This window comes from Mytilus galloprovincialis, chromosome 11, assembly GCF_965363235.1.
Source record: "Mytilus galloprovincialis chromosome 11, xbMytGall1.hap1.1, whole genome shotgun sequence".
Classification (NCBI taxonomy): domain Eukaryota; kingdom Metazoa; phylum Mollusca; class Bivalvia; order Mytilida; family Mytilidae; genus Mytilus; species Mytilus galloprovincialis.
Window position 1 is genome coordinate 71,834,907 of NC_134848.1, and position 24,926 is coordinate 71,859,832.

General features: G+C 32.4%; 1 protein-coding gene and 1 long non-coding RNA gene across 6 annotated transcripts in view; one reads left to right on the forward strand and one right to left on the reverse strand.

Annotated features, from left to right (window-relative positions):
- LOC143052751 (voltage-gated inwardly rectifying potassium channel KCNH7-like) overlaps positions 1 to 8,166 on the forward strand; it is a 178,468-nt gene extending 170,302 nt beyond the window's left edge. For all 3 annotated transcript variants that reach the window (XM_076225857.1, XM_076225858.1, XM_076225859.1), the window contains 5 exons: positions 372 to 562; positions 1,329 to 1,440; positions 2,574 to 2,780; positions 4,135 to 4,441; positions 5,623 to 8,166. In XM_076225857.1, the coding sequence (XP_076081972.1) occupies positions 372 to 562; positions 1,329 to 1,440; positions 2,574 to 2,780; positions 4,135 to 4,441; positions 5,623 to 5,809 (1,004 nt within the window). In that variant the 3' untranslated portion in view covers positions 5,810 to 8,166. The remainder of the gene's footprint in view (positions 1 to 371; positions 563 to 1,328; positions 1,441 to 2,573; positions 2,781 to 4,134; positions 4,442 to 5,622) is intronic.
- The window catches only part of LOC143052753 (uncharacterized), a 53,239-nt gene continuing 30,855 nt past the window's right edge, over positions 2,543 to 24,926 (reverse strand). For 2 of the 3 annotated variants that reach the window (XR_012971225.1, XR_012971224.1), the window contains exons 4-5: positions 16,331 to 16,360; positions 2,543 to 2,726 (exon numbers count right to left, since the gene is read on the reverse strand). This is a non-coding gene — a long non-coding RNA (uncharacterized LOC143052753). Of the gene's footprint in view, positions 2,727 to 14,361; positions 14,975 to 16,330; positions 16,361 to 24,926 lie in introns of those variants that run through there. The other variant, XR_012971226.1, reaches the window with a different exon arrangement.

Sequence of the window (24,926 nt, forward strand, 5' to 3'; positions counted from 1 at the left end):
TACAAACATATAGAGTTTTCGAATAATTGAACATACTGTGGAATCATTAATATTCGTTGGATACTAATTTTCGTTGATTTCATGGGTACAGGGGAACCACGAATTCAAATGTTCAACGAATAACAAATTTTCTCATGGAATGTGTACAGACTTTGCAGAAGCCAGGAAATAAAATTTCCACGAATATGCAAGTTTTTTTTCTAAAACCTGAAAATTGGTACCCACAAAAATAAATGAATCCGCAGTATTTATTACCTTCAGTAAACAAATAATGTGTCAAGCATGTAACTTGAAGTGTCGTTATTTTGAAAAGCAAAATAGTATTTCAAACAAATGAAAATTTATAACTATTTTTCAATGTATTTTATCAGGTAAAGATGATATATTTGGAGCGGATATGAATGCTGGTACGTCAGGAAAGTCATTGTATTTCGTCCGAGCTCTCTCTTACTGTGATATTAATAAAATAGAAATGGAGGATTTAAAAGAGATTCTCCAGACATATCCGGAGTTTGCTGAGGAATTTATTATCAAATTTCAAGTCACTTTTGACCTCAAAAGAGTAAGTGTATGTACAACAGCAATGTAACTTTTGTAAGTGTGCAGGGTACTATTGAAATAAGGAGATGTGGTAAGAATACCAATTAGACAATGCAACTATCAACCAAAGTTTATATGAAGTGAATGTAACCAATTGTATGACACCGTGCGGTCTATCTATATTACGTAAGCATTTTTTGTAATTGTATCGAAGCTGTTTTATGAATGAATGAAATGACTTGTTTCGGGCTATACATAAATTGCCAGGGTTGCGTTCAATATCGTAGCGGCTACGTAGTGCTACGTAGATTTTGACTATTGAACGTGTGGCTATAGACTAGTTGTTACATAGATATTGATAGCAGCTACGTAGCCGCTATGTAGCTGCTACGATATTGAACTCAACCCAGTTAAAGGTAACTGACAAGAAAGTAAGGACAATATAGAAAATGTTGTTCCATGTTACATCGTATTAGCCTCTAATCAATAGGAACATTAAAGAAATGAACATGTTGTTCTGAGATTAGCCTCTGACTGGAAATTAAAGAGCTCGAGGATTTTGAGGAAATTAGATGAAAATGTTGGTCTCAATTACATGTAGCTACTTATCCACGGGGATGGATAGTAACTGTCAATGATTAAATAAAACAACGTCGTCCTAGAAAACTAATCTCGTTGGGATGATCAACGATAATCTTTAATTATAAGCTTTGAATACACATGTTTTCTGTACGTATAGTTAGGTACTTGTATCATTTATAACTAGCATTTTTTTAATTCTGTTTTAGGGAACACTTCTAGAAAGAAAATATAAATCAAAGATGGAGGATGAAACGTTACGATTTATTCGTCAAAAGCGTCCGCGATTGCAATGCAAGCGTCGGAATGCTGAAGATTCTGGTAGGTTCAAATGTTATCCAATTCAAATTTAACTAACGCCAAAGACAGTGACAGCTTTGCAAATGAGATCTTGAAAAACGAGATACATAAATTTTATAACCCAGTATGATGTTTAGTAACTTAAAAGTAAACAAAAGATATTAATTTTATCAATTTAAAATACCCAGTGTTTCCTCCTATTGTCCAAATTATGAATACAAGGAGAAGTGTGTTATATAATAAATAGACCAAAATGACAAAAATAAAATCTCGACGACGATAAATAGTTTTCATCTAATAATCATTGATAATGTTCAATACAATATGTCTAGCTCTTATTCGTCCACAAAAAACAAAGATCTGTTATCAGCATCGATACCCTCTAATTTTTTTTCTGCATACATGTTTGACATACAATATTCAAAACTTTCGACACTCACAAGAAAATAAAAAAGTCGATGTTGCAGCAGTTGCATTGCATTGAAAAAAGTGTAGCTATACGGCTTGTGAGTTTTGATTGTCTCCTTGGTAACTTTTTTTTAATGTTAATTTGTTTTATCTCCTTTTTCTTGTTCTCTTTTCATCTTGTATTTGAATGGAATAAATATACGTCAAAGAAGAGGAACAAACCGCAATCAACCGGCACATATATTAAACAAGACTTTGAAAGATTTGAAGCATGAATCTAAATCCCTCCGATAAGAGAGGGGAGAAAGATGCCAGAGGGACAGTCACACTCATAGATCGAAAATAAACTTACAATGCCATGAATGAAAAAATTAATTTACGAACGGAAAATAAAACACAAGATAATTGTCCACTTGAGGTTCTTCCGAGAAAACGATAAAACAAGGGTCAACAATTAAAACAAGATAATCAAATAATCAAAAATACTGTCCATAGACAAGCTGCAAGGTTATAAAAAAATGATGAAATATTTGGTCTACCATCTAATAATCACTATTAAAATGGCCAAGTAACCAAATAGTCAAAAACCCAACGAGCAGGCTCACAAATAGAACGAATTCAAAACTATATCAGTCAAAATACAACATTGCTACAACACAGCTTGTTTTAAAAAAATCATTGTCTTCAAAGATAATTGTGATTGTATCAAATAAGATTTTTAATCTTTAAATAACTTTTATTGACAGTGGGGAGGACAAATATGCGACAACGTAGAAGTGATCGAGCAATTCGTCATAGAGTGAGTGTTGTTGACCATTCCGGAAGTGAGGATGAGGGTCCCGGCATCCTCGAGTTCTCAACAGAAGCAGCTACAGAGTGTGTTGATATAGAGGACGATGCTGAAAATATAGAGAAGAGTTTAGATAGAAAAAATTCAATGCAATCAATAGCAGGTTAGTTAATTGTTTTACCTTAACCCTTCTGTCGGCATACTTCAAAAACACTTTAAAATCAAAGTTACTCTTTTTTCTGGGCCCCCTTCTTTGTGTGAAAATTTAGGTTGATTATATAGGGAATCACTAAAGCATAACTGGAGCGTTCCTCCCCTTTGAGGTCAGTCAGTGGGTCCCTATAAAAAGTTCTAGATACGCCACTTAGTCTAGTTTGCGTTATATTCCATTACGCGAAACACATTTTGATTTATTGAAACAATTTATTTGACAATTTATGGCTTATTTTAAAGTTCCCAAGATTTGATTTTATTAAATGAAAAAAATCGAAGGGAGTTCGATCTGTGAACATGGTTAATTGCTTGGTAAAAGTCATTCAGAGAAGTACAGACATTGGTTTTGAGTTTCGTTATAGATTAATAAAATTATGCCGCTATTTTCTTAATAAAACTTTACACCATATAAAACTTCATATGGTGTAGGGGAAATAACTTGATTTTAAACTAGATGTTTGCAGTTTTGTAAACTGTTACACACGTCATTTACTATTTCGTAAAATATATACTCACTGAAGCAAGTAACTTTATTCAAAGATGACGTGAGAATGATACTGTCCAGTTCTGTTGAATGCCTAATTGAGTACCGTTATTACCGAAAATACCGTCAGTCGTCCATTAACATGTATAAAGTAAAATCACAAAATACTGAACTCTGAGGAAAATTTAAACAGAAAGTCTCCAATCAAATGACAAAATCAAACTAGATTTGCCATTGCAAGCAATAGCGGATGTCACCCTTCCCCCATTACCACTAAGCGGCAGCAATTTCAAAACAGTGAATGCACATACAGGTATGGCTATACATCTTTCTGTAAATTTCAGTATATTTAGATCAAAAATAATAATAATAGGGAAAAAGAAACAGAGGAAAAGCAATATGTCACCCGACATTGTCGATCGGGTGACATAATAATAGGGAAAAAGAAACAGAGGAAAAGCAATATGTCACCCGACATTGTCGATTGGGTGACATACATGTAATAGTAAAACACACCAAACGAATGGACAACAACTGTCATATTCCTGACTTTGTACAGGCATTTTCAAATGTAGAAAATGGTGGATTGAACCTGGTTTAATAGCGCTAAAGCTCTCACTTGTATGACAGTCGCATCAAATTCTGTTATATTTACTACGATGCGTGAACAAAACAGACATACGATGTTAAATTGTCAAAATGGGGGTAAAGTAGTCATCACCGTGTCACAGTCTCAATCAGAACGAAAACAAACAAATATTTAACAAAGAAGACCAAATAGCATATATCATGAATTGACATTCAAACACGTATTTTTCAGGAGCAATGACAAATTTCTTCAGTGTAGTTACTGGGAAAGTGATGAAGGAAAGGAAATTAAAAGAGCAGAAACCATTTCTGTCAAGATCGCAGGGTTTGCCTCGTTATGACGTTAATACAAATGGACTTGCCCCACAACATGGGCTATCGCCAATAGAATCTAGCGCCTCCTATACTCCGAAATCATTATCAAGTTCCGGCCAACAATGGAAATTTTCCAATATTGATTTTGAAATTCAGCAACACCCTGAAAAGGGCAACCTCACGAGTCTACATGATATTGATCACAGGCTCGAGAGTTTACATGAGTAAGTCATTATCATCTCCCCTTAGAGTACATGCGTAAGTCATTATTATATCACTTAGTTTACATGAGTAAGTCATTATTATATCACTTAGTTTACATGAGTAAGTCATTATTATCTCCCCTTAGTTTACATGCGTAAGTCATTATTATATCACTTAGTTTACATGCGTAAGTCATTATTATATCACTTAGTTTACATGCGTAAGTCATTATTATATCACTTAGTTTACATGCGTAAGTCATTATTATATCACTTAGTTTACATGAGTAAGTCATTATTATATCACTTAGTTTACATGAGTAAGTCATTATTATCTCCCCTTAGTTTACATGAGTAAGTCATTATTATATCACTTAGTTTACATGAGTAAGTCATTATTATCTCCCCTTAGTTTACATGAGTAAGTTATTATTATATCACTTAGTTTACATGAGTAAGTCATTATTATCTCCCCTTAGTTTACATGAGTAAGTTATTATTATATTACTAAGTTTACATGAGTAAATCATTATTATCTCCCCTTAGTTTACATGTGTAAGTCATTACTATATCACTTAGTTTACATGATTACCTCATATATGTGTCTTTTTCTTTACACTCCTTATCATTTTTGCACCAACCTTTTTATAATCAGATATACACTTTTCTTCATGAAAAAGTTAAATCACAAAAATACTGAACTCAGAGGAAAATCCAATCGGAAAGTCCATAATCACATGGCAAAATCTAATGACAAAACACATCAAAAACGAATGGACAAGAACTGTCATATTCCTGATTTGGTACAGGCATTTTCAAATATAGAAAATGGTGGAGTAAACCTGGTTTTAAAGCGCCAAACCTCTCATCAAATTCCGTTATATTTACAATGATGCGTGAACTAAACAGACATAGTAAATAAAATAGTCAAAAAATGTCCTTATTCGAGTAAGAGACTTTGCAGTTATGTGTTGCATTTTATATAAAAGTCGACAACTCATAATCGGAAAAACTAACGATCGAGGAAATCAAACTCTACCAAAACGAGGGTTGGGAACACATGTGCTCCTGAGAGGTTAGCAGTTCCCATTGTTAACTTAATTGTATTACATTTCTATATATCCATTAAGTACACACGTATATAGAATCAAATGTGTTTGATGAACTCTATTAGTTTTATCTTCATTTCATTTCTTTTTCAGTCGAATGAACAATTTTGAAAACGAACTATTTCAAACTGTAGATGCTATTTTAAATTTACTTGGACACAAGCCAAAAATCACAAGAGAAAGTATTCCAGCCAAACCAGAGAAAACAACGAAACCAAAGGGAGCCAGGCTGATTAAAAATGCCAGCGAACTTGATAGAATATTACAAAACATGTCATAATATCAAAGGGAGCAAAATTGCCGGTGAACTTGATATAACACTACAAACCGTGTCATGGATAGGTTTGAATTGCTTGCTGTTAATTAAAAAAAAATATTGTGAGGTTTTATTAGTGCGAATATGATACAGTGTGAGTATTCTGACACATATTGGTGTAGAGTTGTTTCATTGGCACTCATACCACATCTTCTTATACATGTTATATCTGTGTATATTTGTATGCTAATTTTTCCAAAATCCCAATCATTAATCTCGCATTTTTCAAAAATCGCAATATCAAAGCACACAATCAATACTGCATTAGCAGCTTTTCTCGGCAAACCTTGATATCTATGTGATAATTTTTCTTCTGACTAATACGACATTTCTGCAAACTTTGATGAAGGACAACATAGTTTGCTTTTTTTGATTTTACATTGACAGATATAACTGAATTCGAAATAACATTTCGATAAACCGTCAGTTACGTGTTAACGTTCAATTTTTCTGTAGTGTCAACTCATCAACTCATGGCTTTGCACTATTTAATCGACAGTTCTTTAAACTCATTTACTAAATGTACTCTAAGCCTAGCGAACGATTTATATTTATGCTCCACATACGATAGTAGAGGTACATTATGTTTTCTGGTCTGTTCGTCCGTCCGTCCGTCTGTCCCGCTTCAGGTTAAAGCTTTTGGTTAAGGTAGTTTTAAATGAAGTAGAAGTCCTATCAACTTTAAACTTAGTACCCATGTTCCGTATAATATGATCTTTCTAATTGTAATGCAAAATTATAGTTTTTACTCGAATTCACGGTCCACTTTACGTAGAAAATGATAGTGCGAGTGGGGCATCCGTGTACTATAGACACATTCTTGTTCGACATTTATTTTTGTCAAGTAGAAAAATAACGCGAAAATATTAAATTGTCGCAAACATGTAAAAATTTATGCTTATAGCGCGAAATATTTTATCCGTATAGGTTTTCAGTCCATTTGTGGCATATTCATAATCCCTATCAAATACGTATGGTAAAAATATAATGTTAGTTTATTAATTCATGTTTTGTCTCCAAGACAACTATTTATTTACATTACATAGAATGACTGGAACATTTCAAATTTGTATATATGTTTGATCAGTTTGGTTCAGTCAAACCGTCCAATATGTTTTCTTTTATGTTATACAGAAAAGCACTAACCAAGACATTTTTTGTTGAACATTTTTTTTCTTCACCTTTGTCTAATATATCAAAAGATGGGATGATATCGGTGTACAACTCGCCTATTCCGAATCTAATGCGTTCTGGATAATATTTTCAAAAACGTACACCAAAAAGTTGTATTTGGTTTATAATGTTCTAAACAATGGAAATTCAACCAAAGACGTAATGATATTTTATTTTGGTGTACAAACAATTAAAGTACTCATTATCCTTCAGATTCTAAAAAGGCGAATTAATGATTTATATTGTTATGCTCTTTATATGCTATGATATGTAAATGTATCATAACGGATAGATATTTTTCTCTATATCTTACATGAATTATCCTTTTCCTGACCTGTTGATTAGTTTTATTGAATGTTCTTCGTTAGTCAAAATTTTATCATGACGTGAAATTTTGCGACGTCATGTAAAAAGAACATATCTATTTTGCAAATCATTCAAAAAGAAAGATTGAGATGGTCTGTAATCGTTTAAAAGCAGTAGAGAAACATTCCACCACTAAATCTTGTGAAATTCGACATTTATCTCTTTGTGTATTACAATGCATGTCCCTGTGTCAAACGGTAAAATTGAACGAAATTCTAACTTGGAATACATGACCAATGTTATACACAGAGTATATCGAGCTTTCTTCTATTCGTAGCTTATTTATAAACCACTCGGTATTGGTATAGGACCTATATCTTTCTAATTGTATATTTATTTAAATAGGATCTGATCAGCTTCAGGAATTTGGGTAAATCCCTTATTGATTAATTTTGTCGGCAGTAATTTCCCGCTTTATTCATTCGAGACTTTAAACTCTGCATTGACTATGGTATGTGTTCACTCTTTAGAAAATCAAGAAAAAGGCCGTGAAGTGTGTTCCGAATGGATGAAACGGGAAATTACACGAAATCGAGGCCGATATAAATCCTGTAAAAACTAAAAAGACAGGTTCAAACTAACCTTGGAAACAAATAGAAAGAAATCTTAACAACGACATAAAATGTTATCTGTTACAGTAATAATGTGTTTTATTTTCAATGTTATTTATCAAATCAGTGTATTTCTTTGTACATACATTCCATGGATGATTTTTGTAGCAATATTATGTACATATGTATTCAAACAATGCTGTGATAAAATAAAAAAGTATTAAATATCAACTTATAATTAATTGAATAACAAAGGCTTGACTATAGGGGTGTTGGCGTATTGTCTTTGTATTCAGATACACATTAAAATATCAAATTGCTGCGTGTATTAATCGAACAATTTCTGCCGTATATTCTAAAAGCTACATGGAAAATAATACAAGCAGCAATTTCTGTAATTATAAAACAAGACGTAGATGAGAACACTTACTAATAGATGTGTTTGTTACTTTAATGTGATCACGTGGTTAACTAAGATAAGAGAACTTCTTGTTTGTTTATTTGGCATTTGTTTATGTACTTTATTTTGCCTTTTCGCCTTTTTCTATCCGAGCGTCATTGTTGAGTCGATTGTAAACCATCCACTAGAGACAAAAGCGAGTATAGGTCAATGCTTTTGCCAGTGATTGATTGGTGTTTACTTAATGCATGTCCAGTAGCGAGTGTTTAAAAATTTATCTGTACGGGAATACATAAGCAAGATAAACCAAAAAGAAAAATAACAAAAACACCACAACTCGAAAACTGAAAGACCCCAATCAAATGACAAAACCAAAAGCTAAAGCACACCAAACGACTGGACAACAGCTGCCACACTCCCTACTCTGCAAAGGCATCTACCGATAGAGAAAAGGGTAAAAATGACAGCATGTGCAAGCACACAACCATCTCCGATTGACACCACCAAAAATAGACCACACAATTAAAGTAACAATTAACAAAGACAAGTATGAAGATCCTGAAATAGAGGCCATCTCAGATGAAGTTGGAGAAATTTGGACTTTTACTGGATAATGAAGGTGTATTAGATAGAGACAGTTATCATTCCCTTGCAACAAACCACATACATATTCCTTATTTGGTCGTTTGCAAAATGTTTGTGACATCGCTGTGAAAGCAAAAACTAAAAAAACAAAACAAATACCGAACTCAAATACAAAACGGAAAATCTGTAATCAAATGGCAAATCAAAAGTTGAAACACATCAAACGAATGGAATACAAATATCATCTTTTTGGTACATGCATTCCCATACAACAATGTCCATATTATAGCAGTTTTTTAATCGAAATATTTTATGACGTACTGAAGTGAATAAAGGTACCCGGATGACACTTAATGTATATTAAGTACAAATGTACACTATTCGAAATGATCTTTATTTTTGTTGCAAAGCAACTAAATTATGAAGTTTGACATACTGTTGATTAGTCGATTATATTGAATACACAATACGTGTGTAATAAATGTCATAATCTCTTTTATGTTATGATATTGAGTTTGAACGTTAATTAAATTTGTGTGTCATTTACTTGGAAATATATGATGATCACATGGGTTTTTATACAAGTTCAATTCTGCCCCACTCACAGGCAACAATTGTCGCCATTTGCATATTAAATAAACTATGGTCGAAGTTTTCCAGTATCCAACGGACAACATCACTTCTGTTATTTAGGCATGCCATCAACATCGCAGATTTTATATTATATAATTTGCAATCAAATGTTTTATAAAGCCATTTTACAAGCATAATATTTCCGCTTCCGCATGCTTCTGTTGTTATAGTTTCCATATCAAAGGCATCCTTCCCAAATTTTTCAATGAAGAATTGAACGGCTGTAAGTCTTCCGTATTTACACGCAGATATTAAAGAAGTTTCAATATCGAAAATGTCGTTATCATATACTGCTAGCATCCATTGTACTAAATCAGTTTCTCCACTTGCACTCGCTTCATTTAAACATTTTCTCATGTCAAATATCTCGTAAGGAAATATCTGAAGCAACCATTGCACGACGTCAGTTTTACCGTTTCTACAGGCAATCTGTATAGCGGAATTCAAGTCGAAAGTAGATTGGGCTAATTTCAAATCTAAGATAGGTTCCAAAAATGGAAACCGATTCGGCTTGATAGAATATTTATGAAATAGCCATTGCACAATTGAAATATCTCCACTTAAAGAAGCATTCTTCATGGCGTCCCTTTTGTCAAATGTTGTGTCAAAAAAATCATTTATCAACATTTGTATCATGTCAATTGATCCACTTGCAAATGCAGTTTGTATACACGATTCGTTAATAAGATATCCGTAGTCACATGTATACAGCAAGTAATTCATGCTATCAATATCACCATTTTTACATATTTCAATCATAGTCTCTGGCAAATCTATTAAAGCATGTCTGTATCTTTTCAGAATCCATAGAACTAAATCATTCTTCGATAGACTACTTTTGACATAAGACGCATAGCTCTTTCTTATTACTGACATAAGGTCTATTGCTTTATTGTCAACATAATCTCGATACTGTAACAACATTTTAATAACTTCATTCGCAAAATCTTGTCTACATGAACCATCAAAGATAGCATGTATTGTACTGTTAATATCAACACAAGGAAATCCAAAATTAGATAAGAACAATTTAGTAACTTCTAATGCTTTACCTCCGCCTTTTTTACATGCACTTACGAAAACATTTTGAAGATCAAAATGAAGATCTTTAGAGTGGGAAAGAGCCAATATCAGAATATCTTCTTTCAGTGGATTCAATGCAATATTAACGATTCTCTGGAAATCAAAAGAACCCAGACCATGCGTTCTTATTAAAAGGTTCATTACAAATGTCATTTCGTTATTACATACTGTTTCCATAATAGCTTGTATATCTGACGAAAGACAATGACATCGTCTTAACAACAAAAATATAGTTGCAACGCCTACTAGTTTTCTATCATCAGTTACAAATATGCCAAAAGCATTATGTAATGCTGAACGAACTTCAAATATATCCGGATCAAATACTTCCAATAACCAACCAATTGTTTCTAAATCGTGAGATTTACATGCCCAATTCATTATCAATTGACAGTCGATGATACTTGGAGAAGAAAATACTATCAAAAATCTAAAAACATCAAAATGCTTCTGTGTTAACTGTTTGTTTTGACAAAGTGCTCGGATTGCTACTGATATGCTCAGATATTTGCCATACGTGGTATGAAGGTGTTTCACAGGAAGCAAATTACCATAGCGACATGCTTGAATAAAAATCCCATCGACTTTTTTTCTGTCATCAAGGCGTAAGGATTTGAATAAAATCGCAAACGTTTCATCATTGTTTCCTCGCAGTGCTTCCTTAATGGCTGAATGGAAATCAATAAGACTTTTGTCAACTTTGCTAATGAACCAATGGACTTCCTGCACTGGACTTAAAAAACAAATGCTATCAAAAACTGATTTTATGTTGATGAACTCAATACCATACGTTTCAAATATGCATAATTTAAACTCTAAGCTTCGTTTCTCGTCTCTGAATTGTAATTCGCATATTTTATCAATGTCAGACCGATCAAGTTCAAAATTTTGAATAAAGAATATAACGACTGACGAAGTTAAATACGAAACATTATTTAAAACTTGTTTGTGGTCAATAGGATGCGATATCCTTTCAATTACCCACTGAAGAATACGAATGGCACTTTTTTTACATGCATGTTTAAATAATGATTCAAATGATAGATTTGATAATCCATATGAGCGATACAACCACTGAAAAAATGACAAATTGCCATCGTAACATGCATTTTCTAAAATGTGTGTTAAATCAAACAAAATTGGATCAAATTTTTTGAGCAACCACTTAGTTAAGTCAGCAGAATGAGTTCTGTTTTGATAATTTGCCCATATGTGCTTCATGATCAACTGCATATCATAAGCGGAAGCGTCATATTTGTCTAATAAAATTTTAAGCGAATCAAAGTCTCTTGAACTTAGTACAGCTTGTAATGCCAAATTCAAATGCAACAACTGGGTGTTGCAATTCTGAAAAAATAATTGCGTATATTTCTTGTTTTTCATACAAGACAACTTTAATATATCATTTATTTTATATCTATTGTTCGTATCTTGAAGGTACCATTTAAATATAACTATACGGTCATCTTCTTTCCTTAATGATCCTGTAGAATATGGGTAGGTGGTATGGCTATCAATAGCAACAAGTATATCCATTGAATTAAAATATTTTCTATCGATTACCTCGGTGAAGTATCTTACTATTTCAATGGCACCAACAGATACCGCTATTTTTATAACAGACTCACAATTCAATTGTTTAACATCAAAATTTGACCATAGCCATTGAACAGCTTCTAAATTCTTGTTTCTAACTGCGATATTCATGGCGTGATTTACGGTTATTTTTGTGAAAGTTGTGAATATCTTCTGCAAAAGATTCGTATCACCACAAGAAAATACCTTTTCAACGATTACCTTTTCATATCGACGCATATCAAACTTTTCGAACAAAAATCGTAAACAATCATTGCCTCCGTATCTTAACTCTTCAATTATTATTGAAGTTTTATCTAAAGTCTTGTAAAATTCAGTATCATGTATTAATTGCAATGCACAAATTTGTTTGTGTATCCATTTATGTTTTTTCCATGCTGTGTAGAATATTTCATTTTCTGTTATACTCATAATCCACTTGACCATTTCAAAATTCTCAAAACTTAGAAGAGCTATTTTTAATAGAACGTCTACATTCAAACACGAATACACAGATACAAGATACTTAACAAATGTCAAACATTTGCTCTTTGGATAACATTCACCATTTTCTGCTATTTGTTTTAATATTGCTTTTGCATCAAAATAATCTAATGTTTCTTCCATTAATATTTTGCATATATCAAACCGAGAAAGAGACAATGATATGTGCATTACAGAGTCTAAATTGTTTATTTTAGCCCTAAAATTCTTCAACAAAAACACGACTACATTTCGAGTGTCACTCATCCAAGCATCATGAGCATAATGATATGATCTACTTGCAACGGGAGGATCGATAAAACCCTGAGATGCTACAAGAAGCGCCTTTCCAATGTCAATTTCTTCAGTTTTAAAGTTTCTGAAAAACCACTTAACAATGGATTCGGCTCCAGATGCACACGCATTGTACAAGGCTAACCGAATGTCGATTTTAGAAGTGTTTTGTTGTTTAAAAATAGTTTTAATTAAATCCGTGTTATTCATTTCAATAGCCTTTGCTAATATATCATTGCTGTTAATCAGCCGAGATGTTCCCACAGTAGACGATAACAGTTTTAATGCTAAAACTTTCATTTTTCTATTGGAACCAAACCTAAAATGAAGTATCGTTTCTCTATCAAATCGTATCATGTTCCTCAACATGAAAGTCCATAACATGTTTAATCTTGGCTTATTAAAGTATGCACATGATTGTAACATAGCTTCAGTAAAACAAATTTCGTGACTTTCGTTTATGTAAATATTTTTCTGTACATCCACACCCTGTTGCATTAATTTAAGAATGTGGCGCATTGCATCATCATTGTCTACATATTTTATCGAATATTTTAACAAAACTGTAAGAAATGATACGGATGTCCGCTTAGATGGAGTGTAAATTTTATCATATTTAAACGCATGTCTTTCATCCTTTTCATCCAAATCCAAATAACTTACTGTACAGGAAATGGCGCATTTGGTTAAATTAAATTCTTTGTAAAGCTCGTCAATGAAATATTCGTCTGCATTTCGTATAATTCTAGATGAGCAGAGTTTTTCCATGAATGATTCTTTTGAATCATTTTTCCTTAATTCAGTGATAATTTTTTTGGCCAACATTTTATACATGCCTTTATCAAATAACATAGTTACTTCATTTTCCACTCCAGATGGTAGACTGAATGTATCAAGCCGACACATTTCCAAGATAAAATCGATATGAAATAAAGGTATTAACGATTCGGTATCAATATCATCATAAGACAACAGAACTCCTTCAAATATGCTACGATGTTGGAATGAATATGTACCATTAGGATTTATCCTTAGATACCTCATGGTCAGCTGTCCTAATCCACGGCGAATATATTTCGTAGTAAATTCCTTTTTATGATATAATAATTCGTGTACTTTGTTAAATTTTTGTATGTTTATGTCATGAAGGTCTAAACAGTCTTCGTTTAAGGCCATGTATACTAAAATAGCGTACTGCAAAGCTTCTTTTTGATTACTATTTCCAACATGTCGTAGGCTTTCTAACTCATTACAAAGAGATTTTGTAGGGTGTTTGAAAAATCCTACGCCTAGACGAGTAAATTTTTTATTTGACGTAAAAAGGAAGCATGATTCAGGATAACCCATCAGCGGGTTAATATCTATGTTAGATGTCATGTTCGCTTAGATAGATAGGCACCAACGGATCTAAAACTTCTTTGTCACCATAGAATTGTTTTGTGTTTGATACACATATATTATTCAGCTTACAGTATTTTATCAGACATTCCCTCCTTTGTTCCCTGTTTAAATTATGTTCTACCAAACTTAAATCAATAAATCTCGACTGTTTAAATATTCGATTCCTATCTATGATATCAGAAACTTGGTTGTCCGATTGAATGGTGTTTCGCATTGTACATATAACCTTTACACAACCTTTGGCAACCATCGAGTATATATTATCAAAAACCGTTTCTTCTTCTGCATTGAAAATGCAATTAGTCCTCCCAAATATATCATCAAGTAATACAATTAAACAATCTTTGTCATTGATAATTTCAATCCATTCGGAAATTTTATTTAATTTAATTCCACAGTACCCGTCATGAGCAGCCGAAAACTTACGTAGTATTTCTAAACTATTTCGGGATTTACCAGTTCCAGCTGTTCCAGTGAGCACTATTACGTCTTTATCCTCTAGCGAATTCAGGGCAATGGCTATTACATTTGTTTCAACAAATGTGTCTTCTGATGAGTGACACTTAATCAATGTTAATGTATCTTCTACAAAAAAGGTGCATTTTGTATTTTCTTATTCCTACAAACCATTATTTACTGATTCTAAATACCATAAGTATATGTGTACCCATAGCCTTTTAACTTTGACATGCTTACTTAAAGACTTTAAAAAAAAAGTTACAGGCACTCATGATCGACTTATCCATAAAGGTTAACTGGGGTTTCAAATAATGGCCGTCGCTTTGCTTCTGATGTTTTTGGCAGTAAATCTCCTCGATAAGTCTGCGTACGCGTGGAGTAGGGTTTTCTTTTTGTTTCCTTTGTCATGTTGGCAGCTGGTTGTAATGTTGACAATTTAATTTGATGTCGCATGTAGGGGGAGTTCCAAGAAACTGTTTTTCAAAAACACTTGAAACGCAAATTTTCTGCCTTAATTAAACATACTATTAATCACAGGGGAGTTAATTCATGCTTGGTAACATACTCATTCAGAATATGCATGAAATATTTATCAATGGACGTTCATAGAGCCACACTCAATCACCATTTCTTAATTGATTGTTTCTAGAAAAAAAACTCTGCTCATTGTAACCCCTTTCAGTTCAAAAAAAGATTCTTCAGATAACAGTTTAAAATCAAAATCAATAATTATAACAATTATCTTTATAACATTTATTATCTTGAAGAAGTTACATTTAAAATAGTAACTGCATCAGTTTATTTTTAAACTTATCCACGCAAAGATAGATTGAATGTTGATTGTTGCTACATTAAGATACTAGATATATAGATATATACGACCTGTTAGTCAAACGCGTTTTGTTTAAATATACTTTGTCACTTTTTTGGTCTTTTTGGAAAATTTTGTTTGTGCTGTATTTAGACCCTTCTACAACGAAATTTGTTTCACATGCACACGTATAAAAATTGCGGTTTTTATCCAACGCAATCATAGGTTTGAACATAGTTTTCAATTTAGACTCGCATATATATATATATAATTGTATAATACTAGAAAATAGTGTATTTTTGTTCCACCCTTCCAGAGCACCTAAGGTCATTTTCACCTTATGGTTAGGTTTGTGTTGCTTAATCTTTTATGATATAGTCATCTATGCTTTGTTTTGTGTAGGGTTGTTTTTTTTTTCGGTTGTCTCATGTTTTGTATTTTGCTATGGCGTTGTCATCTTGTTTTCGACTATTGGGTTAAATATTCATTTGATATCTTCTAATAGACTATTCAAAAATTTAACGTCGACTTAATTGCCTAGCTATCATTGTCTGTTATAAACCTTGTATATGACTGTCTATGAAACCTCATGGGAGGAGTCTGTTTAAATGTTTCCTCATATATTGGGGTTTGGAATTTGTTTGTAATACCTGTTTTTTCTATATACATACCTAAAAGTTTTGATTTACTTCTCTGTTTGTCTGAAGAATAAGAAGAAATATCTTATGAATTTTATTACAATTTTCAGTGATAAAGATTGTATACACAATCAGAAAAATGAAAACATTACCTTAAAGTGGTCAAATACATATGAGGTCAACTTTGCATCTAGGAGTTGAAACCTTCCAACTTTATAAACAGACAATTTTAGAAAGATTTGTCATAAATCATTTGAAAACCAAAGTAATGACTACTGCGCTGGTGATAACCTCGGGGATTGATAGTCCATAAGCCGAGGTATCGACCAAGTGACAATATGAATACAGTACGTTATAAACTGTATGCGTCTGGAGCGTGTTTTTTTTTATTTATCTTCACCAGGAACTCTCAAAGCTAAATATTTGAAAGCCAAGGATGTATAGGTTTCGTAACAGTATAGAGGTATATGATCAAACCCCTTTAGATAGCAAAATCCATCAAAGGTCAACTATGTCTGAGGGAATCGAAAACTAAGTTTCTTTATAATTTCAAATGAACGGCCATTTCAGAAAAGTTTGTTAAAGTACTGACTACTGAGTTGATGATACACTCGGAGACATGCTGTATAAATGAAACTGTCCTGCTATGGAAACTTTAAACAAAGTGTCAAAAATAATTATAAGTTGATGTCTACGACAACGATTAATTTTTTGTCATCAAAGTATCAATGTTCGCAGTCTCTTCCAAAGTAACATGTATATGTAATAGATTTATTGTTCTTATCAGTTGCGCTTTTCTAAGCAGTAAATTTCAATTAATGCATTATACTCATGCATGTTCACCCAATACGGATTTCATTAACAAGGGGGATTTTTCTTACTTACAATCTGTTCAGACTGAGTTTGTGAGGAAAATCGAAGTACATAGACACTGCATAGGTATCATTTGATAAAAGAATAGTCGTCTGAGTTGTAAGTTTACCATGTTTACTGTTTGTGTTCTTTTCTCAATTGGGGAATTTGACTCATTGTAAACTTGCATGGTTGGCAAATAGGGAGGCGTTAACCCTGTCAGCGAGCATCGCTCACTATGCAATTCCGTCAGTATACGTTTATAACCTTTATTTATAACCGACTGTAAAGTGTTGAACATCGGTAGCCACAAATGAAGTAGGAACGTATAACATTTTTGGAACACTATGTGTCTATGTGTCTATATTTAAGGTCTTTCCTTTTTCTATAAGGAAAGACCTTACTGTATTTCTTCTGATTATTATTATTAAGGTCTTTCCTTTTTCTATAAGGAAAGACCTTACTGTATTTCTTCTGATTATTATTATTATTATTAGGTCTTTCCACTTTTCTGTGGAAAGACCTATTGGATTTCTTCTGATTATTAGGTCTTTCCACTTTTCCGTGGAAAGACCTATTGGATTTCTTCTGATTATTAGGTCTTTCCACTTTTCCGTGGAAAGACCTATTGGATTTCTTCTGATTATTAGGTCTTTCCACTTTTCCGTGGAAAGACCTATTGGATTTCTTCTGATTATTAGGTCTTTCCACTTTTCCGTGGAAAGACCTATTGGATTTCTTCTGATTATTAGGTCTTTCAACTTTTCAGTTGAAAGACCTATAGGTTTTGTTCTGATTATTAGGTCTTTCCACTTTTCCGTGGAAAGACCTATTGCTTTTCTTCTGATTATTATTTTTTTTTTTTTTTCTTCCGCCTAATTTTTTTCCTTCGCTGTTTTTTTGTTTTGCAAGATGTCGCTTAGAAATTTGGAATATGATATCGAACAGTTTATACGCTTTTGAAACCAACTCTGCTAAACCGAATACTTTACCATATAAGAGTTATCTCCCCGAACACCGTTTTTCTTGTTATCTCTAAGGCTTCGCAACCGTATAAGAAACCGACAAATTTATTTTTCCAAATTGCTCGTTACATCCTCAGGATGTTCTGTTTTATTTTGACCGAAGCCGTATATAGATTCCATATGAGCGTTTTCCCCCCTTTTATGTTTGATATTAGAATATGCATTTCTAACTGGTAAACCATAAGTGATAGAGGCCTAAGGTCTTTTGATTTGAGGTCCTTGGTTCAAAAAAATGAAAATTAGGTCAAGGTCAAAGGTCAAGGTCATGTTCAAAATTTTGAATTTGGCTTGTTATCTCTCATTTTTAGAAATCTTATAAGATATCGACAAAATATTTTCACACAATTGTTAGTCGCGACATGTAGTTACACATAAATTTTAGTCGAAAGGATAAGTAGATGTTTGATGCGAGTTTTCCCCCCTTTTATATCTAATATCGGTTGTATGGTAATATAACTCATAAACAATATAAAGTAAATACCTAGAGTCTTTTGATTTGAGGTCCTTGGTTTATGACCTTGAAATTGAGCTCAAGGTCATATGTTAATTTAACGTTCTAGATTTTGACCTTTGCTTTTACCTCATATGTATTCATGTTAAAGCTATCAGACTTTTTGCATTAGGTTGCAAGCAATATGACGTTGAAAAAGCTAACCGGAAGTGACCTTTTGTAAACCGGAAATAGCTAATTTTTGTAATAAATTGTTGTAAAAGTATGTAAAACCATATATTTTTGGAATCAGCGTCAAGTAAACTATAAGACAATACCGGAAGTAACATATTTTGAACCGGAAGTAGAAAATTATCTCCCTTATTTATATCTTCTTGTGTAGAAACCTTATATTTTTTGAATCAGCGTACAATAAGTTGTCATTTGACGTTGAAATTGACATTTAAAACCAAATTTAAATATTTTCATATAAAAAAAATCATTACTGGTGGAAAGACCATCAATGGTTCTCTGAACAATTGGTTTTTAATTATTATTATTATTATTAGGTCTTTCAACCTTTCAGGTGAAAGACCTATTGTTTTTGTTCTGATTATTATTATTATTAGGTCTTTCAACCTTTCAGTTGAAAGACCTATTGTATTTGTTCTGATTATTATTATTATTATTATTATTAGGTCTTTCAACCTTTCAGGTGAAAGACCTATTGTATTTGTTCTGATTATTATTATTATTATTATTATTATTATTATTATTATTATTATTATTTTTTTTCTTCCGCCAACTTTTTTTTCCTTCACTGTTTTTTTGTTTCGCAAGATGTCGCTTAGATATATGGTATATGATATCGAACAGTTAATACGCTTCTGAAACTGACACCGCGTAACAAAAACCTTTACCTTGTAAGAGTTATCTCCCCGAACACTGTTTTTCTTGTTATCTCTAAGGCTTCGCAACCGTATAAGAAACCGACAAATTTATTTTACCAAATTGCTCGTTACATCCTCAAGATGATTTGATTAATTTTGACCGAAGCTATCCGGAGACTCCATATGAGAGTTATCCCCCCTTTTATATATGATATAGGTTATATGCATTTCTAACTGGTAAACCATAAGTGATAGAGACCTAGGGTCTTTTGATTTAAGATCCTTGGTCCAAAAAAATGAAAATTAGGTCAAGGTCAAAGGTCAAGGTCAAATTCTAAATTTTTGATTTTGGCTTATTTTCACTTATTTTCATTAACCTTATAAGATATCGACAAATTATTTTTACTAAATTGTTAGTTGCGACATGTCGTAACTTATAAATTTTGGTTGCAAGGGTGCGTAGACAATAAACGGGAGTTTTCGCCCCTCTTATATTTACAATTATGCGTAAAGTGATATTACTCATGAACCATGCATATTTAGGAACTAGTGTCTTTTGATTCGAGATGTTTAGTCTATGACCTTGAAATTGAGGTCAAGGTCAAAGGTTAATTGGACGTTCTAGATTTTGACCTTTGCTTTAAATTCATATTTATACATCATAAAGCCATAGGAACTGACATTTTCAACTGAATTTTAATATTTTCATATCAAAATAGATCTTTATTAGTTGAAAGACCTTCAATTGTTCTTTGAACAATTGGTTTTTAATTATTATTATTTTTTTTCTTCCGCCAACTTTTTTTTCCTTCACTGTTTTTTTGTTTCGCAAGATGTCGCTTAGATATTTGGTATATGATATCGAACAGTTAATACGCTTCTGAAACTGACACCGCGTAACAAAAAACTTTACCTTGTAAGAGTTATCTCCCCGAACACTGTTTTTCTTGTTATCTCTAAGGCTTCGCAACCGTATAAGAAACCGACAAATATATTTTTCCAAATTGCTCGTTATATCCTCAGGATGTTCTGTTACATTTGAACCGAAGCTATCCGGAGACTCCATATGAGAGTTATTCCCCCTTTTATATGTGATATAAGTGATTTGCATTTCTAACTGGTAAACCATAAGTGATAGAGACCTAGGGTCTTTTGATTTAAGATCCTTGGTCAAAAAAAATGAAAATTAGTTCAAGGTCAAAGGTCAAGGTCAAATTCTAAATTTTGATTTTGGCTTATTTTCACTTATTTTCATTAACCTTATAAGATATCGACAAATTATTTTTACTAAATTGTTAGTTGCGACATGTCGTAACTTATAAATTTTGGTTGCAAGGGTGCGTAGACAATAAATGGGAGTTTTCGCCCCTCTTATTTTTTATGTTGTGTCATGTGTACTATTGTTTTTCTGTTTGTCTTTTTCATTTTTAGCCATGGCGTTGTCAGTTTGTTTTAGATTTATGAGTTTGACTGTCCCTTTGGTATCTTTCGTCCCTCTTTTATATTTAGAATTATGCGTAAAGTGATATTACTCATGAACCATACATATTAAGGAACTAGTGTCTTTTGATTCGAGATGTTTAGTCTATGACCTTGAAATTGAGGTCAAGGTCAAAGGTTAATTGGACGTTCTAGATTTTGACCTTTGCTTTAAATTCATATTTATACATCATAAAGCCATAGGAACTGACATTTTCAACTGAATTTTAATATTTTCATATCAAAATAGATCTTTATTAGTTGAAAGACCTTCAATTGTTCTTTGAACAATTGGTTTTTAATTATTTTTTTTTTTCTTCCGCCAAATTTTTTTTCCTTCACTGTTTTTTTGTTTCGCAAGATGTCGCTAAGATATATGGTATATGATATCGAACAGTTAATACGCTTCTGAAACTGACACCGCGTAACAAAAAACTTTACCTTGTAAGAGTTATCTCCCCGAATACTGTTTTTCTTGTTATCTCTAAGGCTTCGCAACCGTATAAGAAACCGACAAATTTATTTTTCCAAATTGCTCGTTATACCCTCAGGATGTTCTGTTTCATTTTGACCGAAGCTATACGGAGACTCCATATGAGAGTTTTCCCCCCTTTTATGTATGTTATAAGTGATATGCATTTCTAACTGGTAAACCATAAGTGATAGAGACCTAGGGTCTTTTGATTTAAGATCCTTGGTCCAAAAAAATGAAAATAAGGTCAAGGTCAAAGGTCAAGGTCAAATTCTAAATTTTGATTTTGGCTTATTTTCACTTATTTTCATTAACTTTATAAGATTTCGACAAATTATTTTTACTAAATTGTTAGTTGCGACATGTCATAACTTATAAATTTTGATTGGAAAGGTGCGTAAACAATAAATGGGAGTTTTTGACCCTCTTATATTTAGAATTATGCGTAAAGTGATATTACTCATGAACCATACATAATACAGACCTAGGGTCTTTTGATTTGAGATCCTTGGTTTATGACCTTGAAATTGAGGTCAAGGTCATAGGTTAATTGGACGTTCTAGATTTTGACCTTTGCTCGAAATTCATATTTTTATATCATAAAGACATAGCAACTGACTTTTTCAACTGAATCTTAATATTTTCATTTCAAAATAGATCCTTATTGGTTGAAAGACCTTCAATTGTTCTTTGAACAATTGGTTTTTAATTTTTTTTTTTTTTCTTCCGCCAACTTTTTGTTCCTTCACTGTTTTTTTGTTTCGCAAGATGTCGCTAAGATATATGGTATATGATATTGAACAGTTAATACGCTTCTGAAACTGACACCGCGTAACAAAAAACTTTACCTTGTAAGAGTTATCTCCCCGAACACTGTTTTTCTTGTTATCTCTAAGGCTTCGCAACCGTATAAGAAACCGACAAATTTATTTTTCCAAATTGCTCGTTATATCCTCAGGATGTTCTGTTTCATTTGGACCGAAGCTATCCGGAGACTCCATATGAGAGTTATCCCCCCTTATATATATATGATATAAGTGATTTGCATTTCTAACTGGTAAACCATAAGTGATAGAGACCTAGGGTCTTTTGATTTAAGATCCTTGGTCCAAAAGAATGAAAATTAGGTCGAGGTCAAAGGTCAAGGTCAAATTTTAAATTTTGATTTTGGCTTATTTTCACTTATTCATTAATTTTATAAGATTGCGACAAATTATTTTTACTAAATTGTTAGTTGCGACATGTCGTAACTTATAAATTTTGATTGGAAGGGTGCGTAGACAATAAATGGGAGTTTTTGCCCCTCTTATATTTAGAATTATGCGTAAAGTGATATTACTCATAAACCATACATAATACTGACCTAGGGTCTTTTGATTCGAGATGTTTAGTCTATGACCTTGAAATTGAGGTCAAGGTCATAGGTTAATTGGACGTTCTAGATTTTGACCTTTGCTCGAAATTCATATTTCTACATCATAAAGCCATAGGAACTGACATTTTCAACTGAATTTTAATATTTTCATATCAAAATAGATTCTTTTTGGTTGAAAGACCTTCAATTGTTCTCTGAACAATTGGTTTTTAATTATTATTATTTTTTTTTTTTTTTTTTTCTTCCGCCTAATTTTTTTCCTTCGCTGTTTTTTTGTTTCGTAATATATCCTTAGGATGATCTGTTTTCTTTTGACCGAAGCCGTATATAGATTCCATATGACAGTTATCCCCCCTTTTATGTTTGATATAAGAATTTGCATTTCTAACTGGTAAACCATAAGTGATAGAGACCTAGGGTCTTTTGATTTGAGGTCCTTGGTCCAAAAAAATGAAAATAAGGTCAAGGTCAAGGTCAAGGTCATATTATAAATTTTGATTTTGGCTTATTTTCACTTATTTTCATTAACCTAATAAGATATCGACAAATTATTTTTACTAAAGTGTTAGTTGCGACATGTCGTAACTTATAAATTTTGGTTGCAAGGGTGCGTAGACAATAAATGGGAGTTTTCGCCCCTCTTATATTTAGAATTATGCGTAAAGTGATATTTCTCATGAACCATACATATTAAGGAACTAGTGTCTTTTGATTCGAGATGTTTAGTCTATGACCTTGAAATTGAGGTCAAGGTCATAGGTTAATTGGACGTTCTAGATTTTGACCTTTGCTCGAAATTCATATTTCTACATCATAAAGCCATAGGAACTGACATTTTCAACTGAATTTTAATATTTTCATATCAAAATAGATTCTTTTTGGTTGAAAGACCTTCAATTGTTCTCTGAACAATTGGTTTTTAATTATTATTATTTTTTTTTTTTTTTTTTCTTCCGCCTAATTTTTTTCCTTCGCTGTTTTTTTGTTTCGCAATATGTCGCTTAGATTTTTGGAATATGATATCGAACAGTTTATACGCTTTCAAAACCAACTCTGCTTAACCGAATACTTTCCCAAATAAGAGTTATCTCCCCGAACACTGTTTTCCTTGTTATCTCTAAGGCTTCGCAACCGTATAAGAAACCGACAAATTTATTTTTCCAAATTGCTCGTTATATCCTCAGGATGTGCTGTTTTATTTTGACCGAAGCCGTATATAGATTCCATATGAGAGTTATCCCCCCTTTTATGTTTGATATAAGAATATGCATTTCTAACTGGTAAACCATAAGTGATAGAGACCTAGGGTCTTTTGATTTGAGATCCTTGGTCCAAAAAAATGAAAATAAGGTCAAGGTCAAAGGTCAAGGTCATATACAAATTTTTGATTTTGGCTTATTTTCACTTATTTTCAAAAGCCGTATAACTTATCGACAAATTATTTTCACTAAATTGTTAGTTGCGACATGTCGTAACTTATAAATTTTGGTTGAAAGGGTGCGTAGACAATAAATGGGAGTTTTCGCCCCTCTTATGTTTAGAATTATGCGTAAAGTGATATTACTCATGAACCATACATATAAAGGAACTAGTGTCTTTAGGTTTGAGATCCTTAGTCTATGACCTTGAAATTGAGGTCAAGGTCATAGGTTAATTGGACGTTCTAGATTTTGACCTTTGCGTCAAATTCATATTTAGACATCATAAAGTCATAGGAACTGACATATCAACTGAATTTTTAATATTTTCACATCAAAATATGTTGTAAGTGGTGGAAAGACCATCAATGGTTCTCTGAACAATTGGTTTTTAATTATTATTATTATTATTTTTTTTTTTTTCTTACGCCTAATTTGTTTCCTTCGCTGTTTTTTTGTTTCGCAAGATGTCGCTTAGATTTTTGGAATATGATATCGAACAGTTTATACGCTTTTGAAACCAACTCGTTTTAACCGAATACTTTCCCAAATAAGAGTTATCTCCCCGAACACTGTTTTTCTTGTTATCTCTAAGGCTTCGCAACCGTATAAGAAACCGACAAATTTATTTTTCCAAATTGCTCGTTATATCCTTAGGATGATCTGTTTTCTTTTGACCGAAGCCGTA